The 18,421-nt window shown below is 35.9% G+C and overlaps 1 protein-coding gene across 3 annotated transcripts in view; it reads right to left on the bottom strand.

The window, feature by feature from the left end:
* Nucleotides 1–18,421, bottom strand: part of SNX25 (sorting nexin 25) — a 100,138-nt gene that overhangs the window by 58,849 nt on the left and 22,868 nt on the right. For all 3 annotated transcript variants that reach the window (XM_033104604.1, XM_033104606.1, XM_033104605.1), the window contains exons 2-5: nucleotides 16,784–16,868; nucleotides 9,260–9,476; nucleotides 3,889–4,061; nucleotides 2,655–2,841 (exon numbers count right to left, since the gene is read on the bottom strand). In XM_033104604.1, coding sequence (XP_032960495.1) covers nucleotides 2,655–2,841; nucleotides 3,889–4,061; nucleotides 9,260–9,476; nucleotides 16,784–16,868 — 662 coding nt within the window. The remainder of the gene's footprint in view (nucleotides 1–2,654; nucleotides 2,842–3,888; nucleotides 4,062–9,259; nucleotides 9,477–16,783; nucleotides 16,869–18,421) is intronic.

Consider the following 18,421-nt stretch of genomic DNA (forward strand, 5'->3'; position numbering starts at 1 on the left):
ACAAAAGAGGACTTCCAGAACTGCTTCAGAAAGTGGCAAGAATGATGGGATAAGTGTGTTCAACGTGAGGGGGAGTATTTCAAACATACTTGTATGTTCGAAGCAAGGGGGATTAATGGCAATGTGTCCTTTACTGTAATAATTTTTTTAAATTTAAATATTCATCATATTTTGTGATCACACCTCGTATATCTATCACTAAGAAAAATGACTTTCATAGTATTTTTTTGCCCGAGGTTCTTTGCCAAGCTTCTAGAGGGGACTATAAATCTTCAGGACTGCAATGATCCCACAGCTGATGTTGCCAAGTGCATACAACTCTTTCAAGAAGTTTACACTCCTTGTTACAAGATAATTCTGCAGCTCCTCTAGAGGAAGTTATCAACATATTTCCCAAGATTCACATGAGGAACTGAAAGCTTATAAAGGGATAGAGGTCAGGAGAATAGGTCATTCCCGTCGATTCAGTTATTACACCAACTTAATTAAATCTGAAAATGTATTTTTTGTTTCTCACAGAGTAGGCACTTGAAGAGTTTTATTATCTAATCACCAAAGTACCTCCAAAAGTCCTCCCTTTTGACTCTAAATTTCGTTGGAAATACAAAGACTAACAGTAAGGTGGAGGGCACAGAGAATTCAATATATGGGACAATGCACCAAAAAACACCCCATCCTGGCGTCTGCCTAATTCCATTACTCCTTGTTGGGGGAAGGTATATAGTGGGGGGAGACAGTGGTAGGGAGAGGTTAGGAATCTGCAACATTTTATTTCACTCTCAGGTATTTATCAATAGACACTGATAATGCTACTGAAGACGCTCAACGATCACTCAAAAGGCGTTCTTTACAGTGCAAACAACCCAACTTTTCCATCAGCTGATATTAATAAATGGATACACAAAATAGGGTATATTCACACAAGGGAATACTATTCAGCCAAAATAAGGAATGAAATATTGATATATGCTACGACATAAACCTTGAAAACATTATGCCGAGTTACAGAAGCCAGACACAGTAGGTCACGTGTTGGATGATTTGATTTAAATGAAACGTCCAGAATAGGCAAATCCATAGAGACACAAAGTAGATTAGCGGTTGCCAAGGGCTGAGGAGAAGGGAGGAATGGGAAGTGACAACTAATGGGAACAAGATTTCTATTTAGAATGATGAAAATATTCTGAAATTGGTAGTGATGGTTACACAGCCTTTGAATATACTAAAAACCACTGAACTGTATACTTTAAAATGGTGAACTTCACAGTATTTGAACTTTCTAAACATCTGAAAAAGTCCTTCTTTAGTTCAGCATTTCTACTGCCCTTTAAGTCTCTCAGTGCTCAGAGGGCCTGCTTTCCTAGGACCCCCGTGTCCTTCAACGCGGCTCTCTTTATGAGAGCAAGAGGAAGTGATGTTCAAGAAAGATGTAAAGGCTCATTCTGTTTTTTGTTTCTTCACATACAAGAGGGAAAAGGGAAAATGTAAAATCAGGACTTCTAGTGGAATCTCGGGCCACACAGATGGAGGCAATCCATAATCCCCTACTGTGACAAAAGTAGGTTGTCCAATCATCCTGGGGCAGCAGATAGCATGATTTTGTTTTTTAAAGTGCAGTTCTTGCTGAGCTACTTCTTTACCTGCTACACGATGAATTGCCAACATTAAGGTATTTATAGCATTTCTAGTCCTGAGACTTTGGCTAGTATATTTTGAAGAAGATAAGCCATTAATTCTTATCAAGATTCATTCACCTTATAATACAAGAAACTGTGCTCAGATACAAAATGACAGATGATGCTAGAGTACTGATTGTTGACTGTTCGAAATAATTAGTTCTGATTGGAAAGAAAAAAGTTGTTTGGCAACTTTTGGTAACTCTCCTTAATGTTGACCCTAGTTCAGAGGCAAATAAGACAAGTCTAAAATCCTCAAATAGTTCAAAGACCCAATTTCAACCAATATTTTACTTTTCTGTCAGAGATCTACCAAAATTACTTATCAGAAGCAAAGTGACATACCAGATTTCCTTTCTTCTCCGTGCATTATCATTTGGGGACACTAAAACACAAGGGTAAGGGTAACTAGAAGTCTAGAAAATCTACAAACTACACAACAGTATATAATCATACTGTATGTGGATATTCTGTGAAAAGAAAAATAAAAAACACACATACTCATCCCTAAAATATCTAAAGTACAATAAGTGAGATTGAAGTTTCCTATAAAAGAGACTCCTGGGGTATATTTCCAATGTGTTTTCTCAAAGCAATTAGTAAAGAATCCCTTATTCCCAAACCTGGGCCTCTGCATTTTCTAAGAAAAATGAAAATCAACAACGTCCTGCAATGTAATTTTTAAAACACATCATCTCCTTCTAATGCTTTGCTAAGGTAGGCATCTGAGAGCTAAGCAGACATTCCTAACAACTGAACAGCTTCCAATCTATTATAACCTAATTATTTGAAAAACACCATACTTTGAAAACAGTAATTCCACTGCAAAAGGAGAAGCTGGGTAAATTCAGTTGTCACTGAACAGTAAGACTAATCGATTTTATTTCTGCTTCCCTGGCAAACACATTTTTTTTAACCTAACTAGGCAGTGGATGATACCCGGTAGCTATTGTCATGTTATAAGTGAAGACCAAATACCTTAGTTGCTTCAAGAACTCAACGTCAGAGTTGCTGTTAATAAGCTTGATGAACTCTTCATAGGAAGGAGCGTAGGTGTAGGCTCTCTTGTGATGTTCATTCATCTGTTCTCTGTGCTCCAGCTGCGCAAGGAGCATCTGGTTAATGTGATCTGGATTACTAAGTAACGCCACTACTGGCTTCAAGACTGGGGGAAGAAAAAAGCACCACTGAGAAAGGTATTCTCCTTTACAGGAACTGTTTTTATATCATAATTGAAACTACATTTGGGAAACATTTTTAAACAACCCAAACAGGGAAAACACACACACACACACACACACACACACACACACACACACACACACACGGCTGCTTATTTCAAGTTGCTAACAAAGCTGTCAAAATTAAGTACAGTAATATTTTCTCTTTTATTTCTTCTACAAGGTTCAATATGTTCTGTCTGCCAAAAGATGAAAATCAACATGCTCCCAACTGGTGAAAGTGGACCTCAGGGAGGAAGTTGTTAATGACACTATTACAAATTCATTCTACTAACTTCAAGTTAAAAGTTCCCCCTTTCTCTGTGCTGGGCTGTATCCACTAATGGACACCCCTGGCTAATCCTGAGATAATAAATGAGACATTCAGTCAATGTATATCAAATGCAACATTATTTGTTTGAAATTCTGAGATAGGAAAAAGTTCTCTTAGGTCATATTTTCTTCCATTTTTCTTATCATAGCTAAGCATTTCCCTACATATATTTCTTTCTAGTAATCACATATTGTGATACAGTTCCTTTTTTATTTATTCCAAGTTCACAAAATTACATATAGGCATTATCAGTGAATCCTATAGCAAAGGTATTTTAAGTAAATGCACTTTGGAGTTTGAGTACAGATGTTCTTTCATCAATATACATATTATTGGCTGGGATAACTCCAAAGCTATCCCAAATCGATGCCTCCCTGTGGAGAACATAAGGCTGGTTATCCTATGTCAAAATAAACAACAGAATGTACTATGCATTTGGTAAGGTTATATAAAAATCTGTTTATCATGTATGGCCAAATGATGTCCTCTTTGAGTGACATTTAAACTTAACATTTTGAAAATATTTTAATTCCTATATGCCCCACAGTATTCAAGGTCTGCATAGGTGCCGTATAAAGTGTTATCAATCACATTTGTATGTAGCACATTTGCACAATGATCGTCACATTAGTAATATCAATTACTCATGAGAGTTTACCTTTTGTTGTGAGAATTTCTGCAAGCATTATACGTAAGCTGAGAGACTGGATATCCTTGGAGGGGAGGAGACAAAACACCAGAACTCGAGAACACATTTGTAGAAATCTTACTTCTTCATCTGAGTTCCTCAAGCACGCATGCAACACAAAAGGCCTCGGCTGTTCTTCTTGCCTAAAAATTTAATAAATAAGAGAGAAAAAAGGAAGGAAGGAAAATTCAAGAAACAATTCGGTTATATACCATTAGTAAAAACATCTTTCAAATAGGCAATGTGTCGCTTTTAAGAACTGTGTCCACTCAACAATATCAATAGTCATAATTTTCACAATCACAGACTAATCTGGAAAAATGCAAATGCATGGCCTTTTCAAACCTTAAATAGCATCAACAGTTACACACAACTCCTAAATCACAGCAATAATCCAAAAAGCTACGAGTATTTCTTTAACTAGATTGTTTTTAGGTCTCCTAGATCTCTGCTTAAATATGCTCCACAGCTTCATTTTTCAAATAAAAAAATCTAACTAAGCATAAACCAGGGGCACCAGCCAGCTTTTCTGACTGGGTGATCATGGGATTAAATAATCTATAGTTATTTCTTCTGAAAAGAGGGGTCCATGATTTGATGCTGCATAATTTGATGGTACATTGCCTTCTGTGAAGCTCCCATTTTCCAACCAGTCTCGCCAACCCTGGTCATGGATTCCAGACAGCACTGCCCCACCCCATCTAAGAACCACTAATTTTGAGGATCTGAGTGAAGAGGATGGAAAGTAGAACTTTCTATACCTCCTTTCCCACAGCATCTTGATAGCAAGTCAAGAAAGACTGGAAAGGTAATTTTTCCAGTATCTTCCAGATAAGAGGCAACGTTTATGGGTTTCTTATAATAACTACCAGCCAATACTGGAAGGAAAAACAAACATTAAACAGATGGGAGGAAGCATACTGGGAACTACACAGGAAATGAAGCAAATCAAAGCATATTGGTGCCTTTATGACTAGTATCTCCCAGGGGTAAACTGGATTTCTTTTTGCATGATAGACTGAAGACTAGTTTCTAGAGTATGTACACTCAAAAAATAAATAAATAAATAAATAAATAAATAAATAAATAAATAAATAAATAAATAAATAAATAAAAGGACTTCCTATGTCTTCTACAACAAACTAGAGGAATTCAACCCTAATGTGCAAAGCTCACAACACGAACAGAGATTTTAACCTGCAAGCCTTTGCATATATACTTATATGTTGACTTTATTTTTAAATGGCATCTTCAACTATTTTAAACTCTAGTGACGATACCAGCTAAAGTTTATATTTTAATATACTAAGATTTAGATGATACTGTCATTTCAAGCACTTTGCTTTAAAATATACATTTGGTTAACATTCATTGGAGGAAATTGGCCAAAAAATAATCCACTTTTACAAGACAGACTTCTTTTAGTATTATCATGACCCCTCCAAAGTGTACACTGTCCCTTCTCTGTCCCAATGGAAGGCAGATAATAAAAGAAGACCGGTCCTCAGACTTCCCAGAGTTCCTCTCCCTCCTAGAGCTAAGTTATGGAAAAACCTTCTCAGTGAGCCAGAGGCCAGAAGGTTGGTCAAACAAGCTCGATCTCTGGAAACAGGAAATGTGACTGCTTCCCTGGAACCCTCTGCGTACTCCGAGCAGGATATCCCTGTGATGCCCCTAGTAAGTGGACATCGAGTATAGCTTCAGAAGCCAAGAAATAAGCGCGAATCAAATGGCTGCTTTTGGGTCAGGAGACTTCCATCTGGCATTCTGGTGGATTATAGCCTTAATCCTGGCATCATCCTTCTTCTGTCAATCCTTCTTCAGTCAATCATCTGTTTATACTGCAATTCTTACCACTTACCTTTGTGTTCTCATTCCTTGAGTGGGCGAAAGGACATTAACCTTTTGTAAATTTCATATGAACACTATTACTTAATCTCCCATCTACACCAAGAAGTTGGTATTATCAGCACCATTTTATGGATGAGACTATTAAGGATCTGAGTGCATAGTGAATAGTCCAAAAATCAGAGATAATAAATGGTACAAGTAACTCTCAAATACTGTTCTGTCTGACTCTGAAGTCCAGATTCCACCATAATCAGAGACTACACAGATGAAAGGAGAAAAAAAATTCAGAGATAAACAAAGAAAATATATAAATAAAAGCAGCAATCCGGTGCTTGACTGGTAAACAAAACACAGATTGTAAGAAGACTACGAAATTAAAGATGCTAATGATTTAATAGCATAAAAACAATCATTTTTAGATTTTCCTGAAACATGCTGGAATGAGACAGATGGGACAAAGGAAGAGGAAGCAGAGGTAAGAATTAAATGTGATCTGGATTGGCTTAAAGCAGTAACAGAATGTCATCCTGGGCATAAATACAGGCTGACCAGAAAACTGCCTCCACACAATCGCCTAACAGTCAACCAGAGGAGGTATTGCTTTTATTAATGCAATTTATTATTCTCTCATCTGATAGCCGCCAATTCAATTGGTGGCTTCCTAGGCTACCAAGTCATTTTGCAGCCAATGGATATCTGCAAACTCATGGACATCCCTAGGACCAGGGCATTTTTTACCCAAAGGTGGGCAAGTATAGATCTAGTCATCAAACCTAGACACCTGTCTGCCAGTCTCATTGTGTGATTGTAGAAGATAATGCACAAGCAGATATTTGCTCTCCAGGGTTCACCTCCAGGACACAATCATCTATATGCAAAATGCCTGGTACTTTTTCAAATATCCATAATCCCAGAGAACAGTGGTAGACTCTTTTCTTTAATAAGAATCATCAACTAGACCTTCTAGGCATAGCCTACATATCAGTAAAATAAATCTATCCTTGGCATAAGACAAGTAGAAGCCCAAAGAAAAGGAGTTTCTAAACTTCTCAGTTCTTTGTTTCTACTACTCTGATGCTTTACCTATAATATCTTTATATTATTCACAAAAGCAGTAATTGCAGAAGCTGGTAAATGTCTCAATGAAAAATACATTCTCATGTTAAAATTAGATAATCATAAAAATACTAATTTCTCTAACCACTTGCTCTCTCCCAAACCCAAATCCATCAGCGTAACTGAATAAAAACATTGATTTAAAATACTGTCCTCTGTTGGACCATAATTTAAATACTTTACCGTAAATGAGCTTCCACTGAATTCAAACAAGTCTTTGACAGTATCTGCCAGGCAGAACTGTGGAGCACTATATGTAATGGATACCACAGGAGCTCCAAGGGGCTGCTGAACCCTCGAAAGGAGAGGCTGAAGCTTCTGAGACTCTAGGGAAGTAACCCACAAGTACTATTTCTCTCACTTTCCTTATTAGTTCACATATCCCCTTACTGGAAGTTACTTTATAAACAGCAATTTTCAAAGGGTGGTCTGGACACTCCTCTGTATCCCCAAGACCCTTTCAAGGGGACACTGAGGTCAAAACTATATTCATAGTAATATAAAAATGTCATCTGTCAAAAGGAAGTGCTACCACTGATCTAATCTGCATCACTTTCATCAAAATAAATAATTACATGGATCAAAAAAAAAATGTCCTTTGTCTTTTTCACTAACATTCTCACAAGCATAGCGTTTTCCAGAGGCTACAAAATGTGTGATGACGTCATCGCTCTGATGGCTACAGGAAAGTGTACTGTGTATTCCTACACTTCAAAAGTTTTCGTTTTAATATCTAATATGGTAAATATTGATAGATATAATAAATGGTGAGCTGGTAAATGTTTAACAACTGGCTCTCCAAGGGAAAACAAAAAAGCTCTGATTTGTAGCATTTACCCATTTCACAGTGTAAACACCACCACCACGGCCAATTACAAGCTAACAACGTGGTATCACTGAACTCAGAGTTGTAAAGAGATACACACAGTCGGCTCTCGCAAACCAGGACAAGCTGGCTCCAGCCCTCCACTAGACGTTACCCCATAAACAAAAGCTCTCTTAGGTTCTCAAGAACTTTTAAGAGTATAGAAGAGTTCTGATACCAAAAAAATCTGAGAACCACAGCTCTACAGCAATTTTCTCAAACCATGGGTTTTGACCCACAAGAAACAAAATAAAATTTAGTCTCAAACGCCATTTCTTAAACAAAGTTAAAGAACAAGAAAAATATCAGTTATCACATGTAATAAGAGTATTGTCTTAGGAAATTAGGTCACAAAATAACACGTATTTCTTACTGTGGGTCATAGTTTTTAAAAAGTTTGCAAAACACCGGGGGCAGCAAGCGAGAAAAGAATAAGCATGTGATGGCTCTGTGAGAGAAGACGATTCATAGGATGAGGCAACACAGCTGAGAACGGACAGCGGCTGCGGCACGAGCACATTTAGCAGCAGGTCCCAGTGGGAAGTGAGTATAGCATCGCAGGGCAGAACAGGGCTGCTTCCGGATAAGCTCACACCACAGGCCTTCTTAGAAGAGAATACAAGCTACCCTGTGAGGATGCCAATGCTTGCTTGTCCCCTTGTGTATTTTTCAACTACTTTATCTCTTCCCTAAAAGCAGAGGTAGAATACTAGCGGTGAGAATAGGCCAATGCACCGTAGGGAGCCCGGCTCCTACTCCACCCAAGTCCATATCAAACCAGGCAGGAGGCGACTCCTTTCGGTAAGACTACTTTGTCCGTACAGGGTAGAAATGTGTACTTCATCATTCCTGCAGTCACTCAGAGGAAAGCATACATTTAAGATCCTACAAGCAAACCTAAGAAAGGAAGAATTATCAGCACAGAAATGGCCTTATTGAAGTCTTCTTCCAAAGACAAAATCAATGTGACGATACAAGAGGCTAACAAGCCTAATATTAGCAATTTTCACGTTGAAACATCTTCTCTAGTTATACCCCACAAGCTCCAATATTAAGTTTCTTCTAAAAATCAATTTTCAGGATACTGTGAGGCAACAGAGCTCTTAACAGAGGACTCACAAAAAGAAACAAACTTTATTAACCGTTTCTATAAATTGTAAACTCACTGACACGCTTCACAGTATGAAACACTATCATACTTAAATTTTCTATTTTAGGTACCTATGATACTATAAATAAGTCCACATTAGTGCTGACTGGGTACAACTCATTTCACGGTTCAAGTTATTAAACAAGTCTATAAAGTGGTTTTCTATTAGAAAGTTATTTGTAAAAATCTACTACCATAACACTACAATCATCCCCCTCAATATGTCTGCATTTCCAGCTAAGTGTCATCAAGAGGCAGAATATCCTAGAGTTGTGTCTTGACTTTGACCCCTCACTCAATAAGAAAAATACTTTCCCGTGAAAAAAGAGGGGGAGGGTTGTTCATATTCTAACAGTTACCTGGCATTCGCAGCTTTCAGGTCGCAGAAATGAGTGAGCAAAGTTCTCACGACGTCATTGCAGACGACTTTCACCACATCCACATGGCTCAGTCTGTGGTGCAGCTGCCTGGCAATTTCCCAAAAGTCTTCCAAGAGCAAGTGGTACAGCTGTCCCTCATCTTTGCTGAGGTTTCCATACCAGGACAGAATGTAATCTCTGTAACTGTAGTCAAACACTACCGGAAATAAACAAAGCAATGAGCAAAACTTAGATGAAAGATGCAAACACCCAGAACAAAACGAGAAAAGACATAATCTTCCCTAACATCGTTCAAAATGAAAGATTCTCACCTAACTAGAAGTTTTGGGGTGTGGTGACCATATGTCCTGGATTTTCTTGGACAGCCCAATTTTTGAATATTCTTTCTTGGTGCCAAACTATCTAAAATAGAGCATCTTACACAGTGGTAACACACTGTGCAGTATACCAGTTATCAGTGTATTGCCTCTCGGTTCCAAATTCATCCTGTTTTGCCCTGCTTTATGATACTGGAAGCTGGACCCTGTAAACTGGTTGGTTACCATGTCACTCAGGGCAGCTCAAGTCCTTATAGAGAAAAGGATGACACCAACATGATCTTTGCAAGAAATTAGGTCTTTAGAAAAATAAAAATGTCACTGGGCTTAAGTGGTGATTCCCCCAAGGGACCCGAGGGAGAAAAACATTTCGCCACATAACCCTGTTCCCACTCAAGGATACCTGGGCTATTTTTTAATCACTACTTATTTCTCAAGTTTTTTCTTTCCTTTTTTAAACACCACTTGATTTGGCTCAATTTTGATGTGAGTATACATCATTTCAGATTAAAAAAATTATGCTCCTGCTTTGCTTTGCTTGTCTGCACAGTAATTTATCGCCAGGAATCCTGTGGAACAGAATGTGACTTGGGATCCTGACCTACTTCACATCTGGCATACAAACAACTAACCCATAATTCGCAAATAATTCTTTAGCCTAGTATTTGGTGCTCATTTATACAGCTTAGCCACTATACATCAACTGTGAGAGAGAGAGAGAAAAAGAGAGAGAGAGAGAGAGAGAGAGAGAGAGAGAGAGAGAGAGAGAGAGAGAGAGTTTGGGGGGTGGGGTAGAGGAGGGAGGTTCTTGTTTCATAGAAAACTGAGTAGCAAATGGAATCTCCAGCTCAGGATTAGTATTCAATCTACGTGAAGATTCCACATATCTGCAAAAGCCCACAGGTCAAAGGAAGCAACACTCTTGTTTTAATATCCTGTGATGGCTTTTTTCTCAGAATATCAACCATGAAAGTGTATCCAATAATTTCCCATCTTTCCAGAATTTCTCGGCTTTATAACAATTTATAAAATAGCATCTTAAATCCCATAGCTCAAAAACATACATAGAGCATCAAGCATTTTGTTCAGACACGTATACAAAGGTTTAGATAAATCCTCAAGGTGATTCCATTGGCCTCAGTCATGCAGAGACGATCCTTAACATAACTGAGTCTTAGAGCTGAAGAACAATTACTTGCTGAGAGCAAAGACTCAGGGGCAAGCGTTGAAAAGAAAAATGATCCCACCTCAATCTTTCACTATTCATTAAATAAATATTTATAGAGTATTTCCCGTATGTAAGATGGAATTAATATCCACTGAACATGAAAGAAAAGGCAAAACAGAAGCAAAAGCAACAAATGAATCATCTCCTAGATCTTTCGGCAATTTTTTATTCACTACCAGAATATTAATTTGAACAAATGGTTGTTATGTTTTCTAGATTCTGCAAAAAGTAGCCACATCTCATCCCTAATTGAACTATTCCATTAAGAGGAAAGCAGAAATGGTTTCTGACCCAGATGTAAGAAATTATGGCAAAAACAGGAATGGGCCAATCCTATAACCTCATTTATTGGCAACGAACAAATAGAACAGGGTTTCTACATAGCAGATGAGTTTCATTCCCTCCACAAATTGAGGTTCCAAGAAGTGAAATAACTTGCTCAAAGCCAACCAGTGGCAAAGCCAAGTATCCTTCCAGTCAAATATTCTGTCTATTCAGCACCCTGCAGTCCTGCACAAAAGTAGAACAAAACAAGTCACGTAAGTAAAAGATATTAGAAATCTAAAAGAGCTCCCTTGTCCACTGGATAGCCAGTTTATTTAAAACATATTTGTATTTAAAAATATGCAAAAGGCTGTACTTTAAAAAATTGCTTTAGAAGGTACAAATTAGACCAATGAATGAAAGTCACAAGGAGGTTATTTTTTATGTTAACCATAAGGAGGAACTGGATAAAAACATTAAAGCTATTAAAAGACTGCCACATTAGATAGTGAACATTCCATCATAAGAAACTTTTAAACAAGCTGGATATCCAATGGACAAGAATGATACAGAAAAAATTACTCCCTGAGATGGTGGGCTGGATTACATGACCTCCAAGGGCCCTTCACTGCAAGGCCTTTATCCCTTCCTTCTGGACATCCCAGTGCCAAGTAGCCAGAACCTAATGAGAGCTACCTTGCCAACAAAACTGCTAATTTGTTCATTTGCAATTCTTTCGCGCTAGCTCTTTCTTGAACTTAAAGTTTACATGCCATAGAATTTTTAACTAGCAGAATATAAATCTACAATCCAAAAGGCGTGGAAAACAGAAGTATTTTTCCTTTCATTAAAATTTAATTTCAAATTATAGCAGGAAATTAACAGCAATTATAAGAGACTTAGTATCTTTAAGTATGACCTTTTCAGGATGCTAAAGGATTAATGTGAAGGACATAGTCAATTACATAATGTCCCATTACATTCATGAACCACAATGCAAATGTAATTAATACAGCTTGAAAACACTCCTCTGATAATACATTTCGGTTAGAAATTAATAAAAATGAATACTGGCATAAATCTGTCCTCAGTATTAGAGATATGTGTTACCCACAGGTATATCTTCTATCAACAGCTCATCATTACCCCTCTTCAAGCTAAGAATCATAAAAATATAATAAATATAAAAAGTACAAAACAAAGCCATAATTCTAAATATGTACTGCATAATTATATACACTCATTTACTTAAGTACACACATGAGCAAAATATTTCAAAATCTATCCTACGGGTCAATTCGAGGAAACAGAAATTCATGATCATAAAACTGTATTATGGTCTTTATTTATTAAGAAATAAATATAAATAATGTAACAATCCACAATGAGAAATGAAAGAACATTTATGTTCACAGCCAAGCAATGAGGTTTTCTTCTAAAGGCATAAAAACAGCCAACAAAAATTCAGGTGCTATTATCACTCAAATATGTCTATTTTCTAGGACTGCTCTCAAAGAAGTAAGTAGTTAAAGAGAATCACTGAAGATTATAGAGAATGGAATAATGTTTGGAACTTCAGTTTTAGTTAGATTAATCTGAAAAGAGGACTGAAAAATAAAAAAGTAGAGAAAAACTAGAAGTGAGGAAACCAGTTAAAAGGCTACCATGTTAGGCTAGATAAAGTTATGTTATAGCCTTTTGCATAACCTGGACAATTTATTTACAGGCACATTTACCAATAAAATTCAGAAAAGTATTAAGAGCCAGTTCAAACTAACAGAAATGTATTCACTTTGAAATGTACATGTAACATTAATTGCATTTGTGAAGAACACCACAAAAAGTAATGAAAATAATGGTATTCCTAAGACATTCAGGTAGTATCTTACAAGACAAAGTACTGAGGTCAACATTCCTTTTCAATATTGAAAAGGATAAAATCTTATGAAGAATTGTATCTTCAATTCATGAACTTTCAATGTAGTCAACTATAATTAAAAACAAATTTTAAAAAATAAATATTTTTACAAAAGAACTTTCAATTTAACATTCAGGACATTTCTGAGCAAACAGCAGGTACTCAATAATTACTGAATTAAATTCTCTGGTTCACATTAGTGAGATAATTCAGGGTAGCCTAGTGAAAATTAGGCTACAGAGCTAATGAGATTTAATAGTAAGTCAAAAAGGTATTTTAAAATCTTTTTTTCTATCTCTGTCAGTTTTCCAGGAAATGTAACTTCAGGAGAAACTTTTAAGGCTATCTGATACAGAAGGATAGCTGTTCTGATTTCTCAGGCAGACATACAGTTCATTCATACTATACCTGAACTGTGAAAATACAGTTTTTACATTTGAAATTGGCTAACAAAGCACAGTAATAACATGCTTTGATCATTTTCCTCGAGTATGCCATTAAACTTCCAGCATTTGTAGCTGTAGTGATTCTTATTGCTCCACAGAAAGCCCAACTATATTATTTTTCTCTGCATATTTGACTATGACTTCTTTCTTCTTTGTAATTCAACCATAAAGATTTAAGACAAATCCTAATTTATACTGAGCTACAACACAAGCACACTTTAGTAACAACAACAAAAACCCACACCTGAACATGGAGACACACACACATGCCTTGCATTTTACTCAACTCTTTGAATTGATCTGTTTTTAAATTATACATTCTGAAAGAAACAAAACAGATATACACGTATAAAGATAAAATGGTACAAATTACTATAGCCTTCACAAGCGCCCCTGTTACTTATAATTTGCAAGTATATACCAAAAGACCCTCAATTTTTGTAAATGCAAGTCTACTAAAGCTAGGTAGTAACATTCAGAATTCAATTAAATATACTGGTGCCAAGGTTTAGAAATACAAATCAAAATATTCTAGAGATGCAAATTATAGTCACTACAGATTTTCTAAACGCTTATAAAATCTCTTAACTTTCTCAACACACATGTCTAGATTCTAATTCCTCATTAAATTGAGTGTCCAAAATTTTTAGAATGCAATTTTGGTTTTGTCTCATGTTGTTTTTTTAATAACTACTACTAAATGCATAAATTTTACTCTCAATAACCACTTTTATAGTAGCCTATAATTACTATGAAAGAAGGGACTAGCACTAGGTACAATTCACATTTATACAACTTCCCCCTTTGGGTCTTCGATGGTCCTAGATGCACAAGGCAGTTCAAACTCAGATTAAACAACTGTTTTATTGTTTGTTTGTTTTAAAGATATCAAAAGACAAAGTTAAGTACTGCCAAAGCAGCTGGAAATAAAGACAAGAAATACCAAAAAGGATAAAGTCACAAAACCTGGGTACAAACTTTCAAACCAGTTGCTGACTCTAAACTACAGATGTATGAAGGTAAGATTACAAGAGCAGTGGAAGGCTGAAACAGCTGGGAGGCTAAGAGAGCTGAGCAGACTTCAACTGCTGTCCACCACAGGAAGACAGGTTGGAGCTGGAGTCCCACCAAGTTAGAGATACGACCCTGGGCTTTCCATTGAAACTGTGGAAGGACCATGAAATAGATGAGTTAAATAAATAAAAATCCCAGGACTCAGGGATTTACCTTAGACTAAAGACAAAATCCAAATAGACTCACCCTAAAAAAATGTATAACCAAATATCTTCACGGTGATCACTTGAAAATTAAACTGCATAATAGAGCAAAAACTAATATTCTTCACAGGAAGATAACAGAATCTAGGATGCCTAAGCAATTAGCATTCACATTGTTCTGTACACAATCAAAAATAACTAGATCTGAGAAGAGACCCAAAAATGTTAACAGATAGTTAAGAGAAAAAGCAATCAATAGAAACCAACCCCAGTATGGCCCAGATGTTAGAACACTGGTACTTTAAAGTAGCTATTATAAATATGTTCAAGGAAGTAAAGATAAAGATGATCATAAATGACAGATGGGAAATCTCGGCAGAGAAGCAAGAACTGCAAAAAAAGGACCATAGAAATTCTAGACATGAAAACTACAATATTTGAAATAAAAAAATTTGCTGGATGTACTAAACTACATGAGGTAAATTTTCTATGATGAAAGAAATGTTCTTTGTTTTGATAAAGATAGAGGTTACATATTCATACGCATTTCTGAAAATTACTGAATTGTACACTTAAGATTTGTGCACTTCAAAGTATGTCAACCTTACCTCAATAAAAGCAATTAAGAATTACTTTTTTATTATTAGTTTCAGGTGTAAGGATTACTTTTTAAAACCATGATTTTAAAACCATAATAAAAGTCAAATTTTAAATTCAATAAGTTTTATCAAAGACATCGTACTTTACTAATATAACAGAAATGTTGTTAAAGTTTAATTCTAGTCCCCAAAGTTCTAGAATTCTATGATACTGTAACCGTAGGCAGAAAGAACTGGGCTGCAGGGAGAGAGTGGGGAGAAAGGGAAGGAGAAAGTGTGTGGGGTGGGGCAGGGGGACCAAAAAAAAGAGGAGATGAGATAATTCTTAAGAAAAGGTGCACCTACAGGTAACTGGGGTTGTATTATAACACTATTACCACTGCAGGCAGGAAAAAAAATCTCCACCTCCGTCGCCATGACAGCCATGACAGTTCACAAGGGCCAAGTAAAAACAAACAAACAAAAAAATCCCTCCTCCTGAAGAGAAGGAGTGGTCAGCGGAGACCCATCCTGGAAATGTCTAAAACGCCACCGCTGAGTATTTCGCACCCTCATTCAAATATAATCCTAAATTTCTTTGTTCTTTGGGGCAGTTGCCCTTTTTCCTGGGCCTGTCCACTCCCACATTTTGGGAGTGTATTCTTTTTCTTTACTTGAATATATCCTCTGCTTTGGCTTGCTTGGCTTTCTTTATTTATTTATACATCCTAGAATGCCTTCCTGTGATGATACAAGAACCCTTTGTCTCCAGTAACAAAAATACATGATTTCTAACTGTCTCTGCAATAGTATTCATCTTCAAATTTTAATATGTGATAAAAACATACTTGCTTTGGTCTCACTTATTTAGTTCTTTCTTACCTTCATATCTAACATCATGAATTCACCTGAAAAACTCAGACATTTTTTCTGCACATATAACTGAAATTGTCAGTGTTTTTAGAACTTTGATTTTAAAAATCGCTTTTTAAACTTTAATTTTATCAAAATGTATTATTAGCTTTTAAACTGTAACATTTCTATTACACTTACTTATTCCCATTTGTATATAGGTAACAATGCTGGACCTTCCACAATTCCCCATCCAACCTTCCTCAATACAAATTTCACCAGTATGTCCTTCATTCTTTTGTAACGTTGACCACTATCCCTTAATTTGGTAACTGGATTGTCTATCAGTGAGCCTGCGTGCATTTATTCCCAACACACCTTCTCTAAAAGAAGAAAATATTTCTTGAAAAGTATTTTAGGGAACAGAAAACAGATCCTTGGACTAGCTCGTCACGGTTCATTAGCTTCATGTGATCTGGAAATTCCTACTTAATAAAATGTTTAAATCCCATTCATTCTATTAAAACATAAATGTATTTATTTAGTCATCAAATAAAAATTCATGGAAAAAAATCCTAGTGCTGTACACAGACAAGAAGGATAAATTTGCTACAGATTATTTTACTTTTAGAACACAATGAATTGCTTTACATGATAATTGTATACCCTTATTTAATCCTTACCTTCTTTCAGAGCTTTATCCATATTATGAGAAATTACTACCCTTCTAGACTGAACTGACTCATGAGAGTTTCCATACACAGGACTCTGAAATATAAAACAAACAAAGAAAAGATACATATTACTGAATGAATAAATCACATATAAAAATAAAACCAAAGGTATGAAATACCATCTAAACAAGTAATACAATATTTTCAGATTATAAAGTTCTTTCGAAAAAGTAAATAAATGCTTAAGGTTAGTTAAGAAAATTTTGGGGGGAAAAAAAGGATTTTTTTCCCTTTCAGATATCAAAACAGTATGGTGCAAAGTGTAGGAATAAACAAATCAACAGAAAGGTAGAAAAGCACAAAAACAGAGGCAAAATGTTTGGAAGCACATACACTAAACTATTAAAAGTGGTTTTCTCTAAGCCAGGGCATGGGATTTTAACTTCTTACTCCATTTTCTATGTAATAGCATGTTTTTAAATTTTTAATTGTAAAAGGATACTGCTTGGCAAAAATAAAATAGGGAGAGACAATGTACAGAATTAAAATCCTACTATCTGGCTAGTAAGACTACATTAAAGAGGAAAAAATTTTAATTGATCACATACTGAAATGATCAAAAGCATGTAAAATATAATTGAGCCTACCTAATGGTTTTGGAAGATAAAAGGTAACTAAGTAATGTTAACAAAATGTGCAGTTTACATGGCATATATTACAAGTGCTTGACTAGCATTACCGCATCACTAAGGCGCTCTAAATAGCTAATATTACTATCACCCTCTTCCAACAAACAAGCCTGAGGAAATCACTTTCTTCTCAGGCAGGGCACCTCAACACAGCTGCAATCAACCCCTTGACCCTGGGCCACCTAACGGGGAGTAGAGGATTTCTATTCCCTAGCTTGGTTTCACGCTATCCATTGGGTCGAGTGCCAATAGTTGTCATCCGTTTTCGTGATCACTGTTATTAAAAGACAAAAAAAAAAAAAAAAAAATACACCAAGATTCCTTAGCTGAAATACTTTTAAAGGCCTAAGATGTACATGTTGTACTCATATAAAAATTCCTTTATGCTACAAATTAACATAACATTCAACACTTTCCCAAGGAATAATAATTTTAAAAACCTTATAATTATAATCCTATAGAAAAAACTAATGCATAAAAGAAATACATTCTCTGCCATTTCAAACTATTTTCTAGTCTGTGTAGTCTGCTATAAAATTAAATGGTCAGTACATTTTATTACAATTTTTAAATTTGTTTGTGAAAGAAAAAAATTGAGGAAATGAGAGGAATTTTAAAATTCTAATGCTGTTTAGAACATGAGGCAGATATTTAAACAATTTATAGGGGTTTTTTGGAAATTTTTTAAATTGAATTAATACTTTTAGAGTGCTACACTGATAATTTTAATCACAACTCCTCAAGCTTTTGGCAAATAAATGTCTGATATAGTCTCCCAAATATAGGTATGGTAGTTTTAGTGTGCAACACTAATTGAATGATAAAACCAAAGCCAAACAACATATATTTGAGAAGTTCTAAAATCTGGGTTTTTAAAATGGAAATTGTCTTTAAGAGCTGGTAGAGAAGCAGGATTGAACGTGACAGGCCGCACATGCATATTTAAGGATGTTCTGTG

The sequence above is a fragment of the Rhinolophus ferrumequinum genome, chromosome 4 (assembly GCF_004115265.2).
Source record: "Rhinolophus ferrumequinum isolate MPI-CBG mRhiFer1 chromosome 4, mRhiFer1_v1.p, whole genome shotgun sequence".
NCBI classification, from domain to species: Eukaryota; Metazoa; Chordata; class Mammalia; order Chiroptera; family Rhinolophidae; genus Rhinolophus; species Rhinolophus ferrumequinum.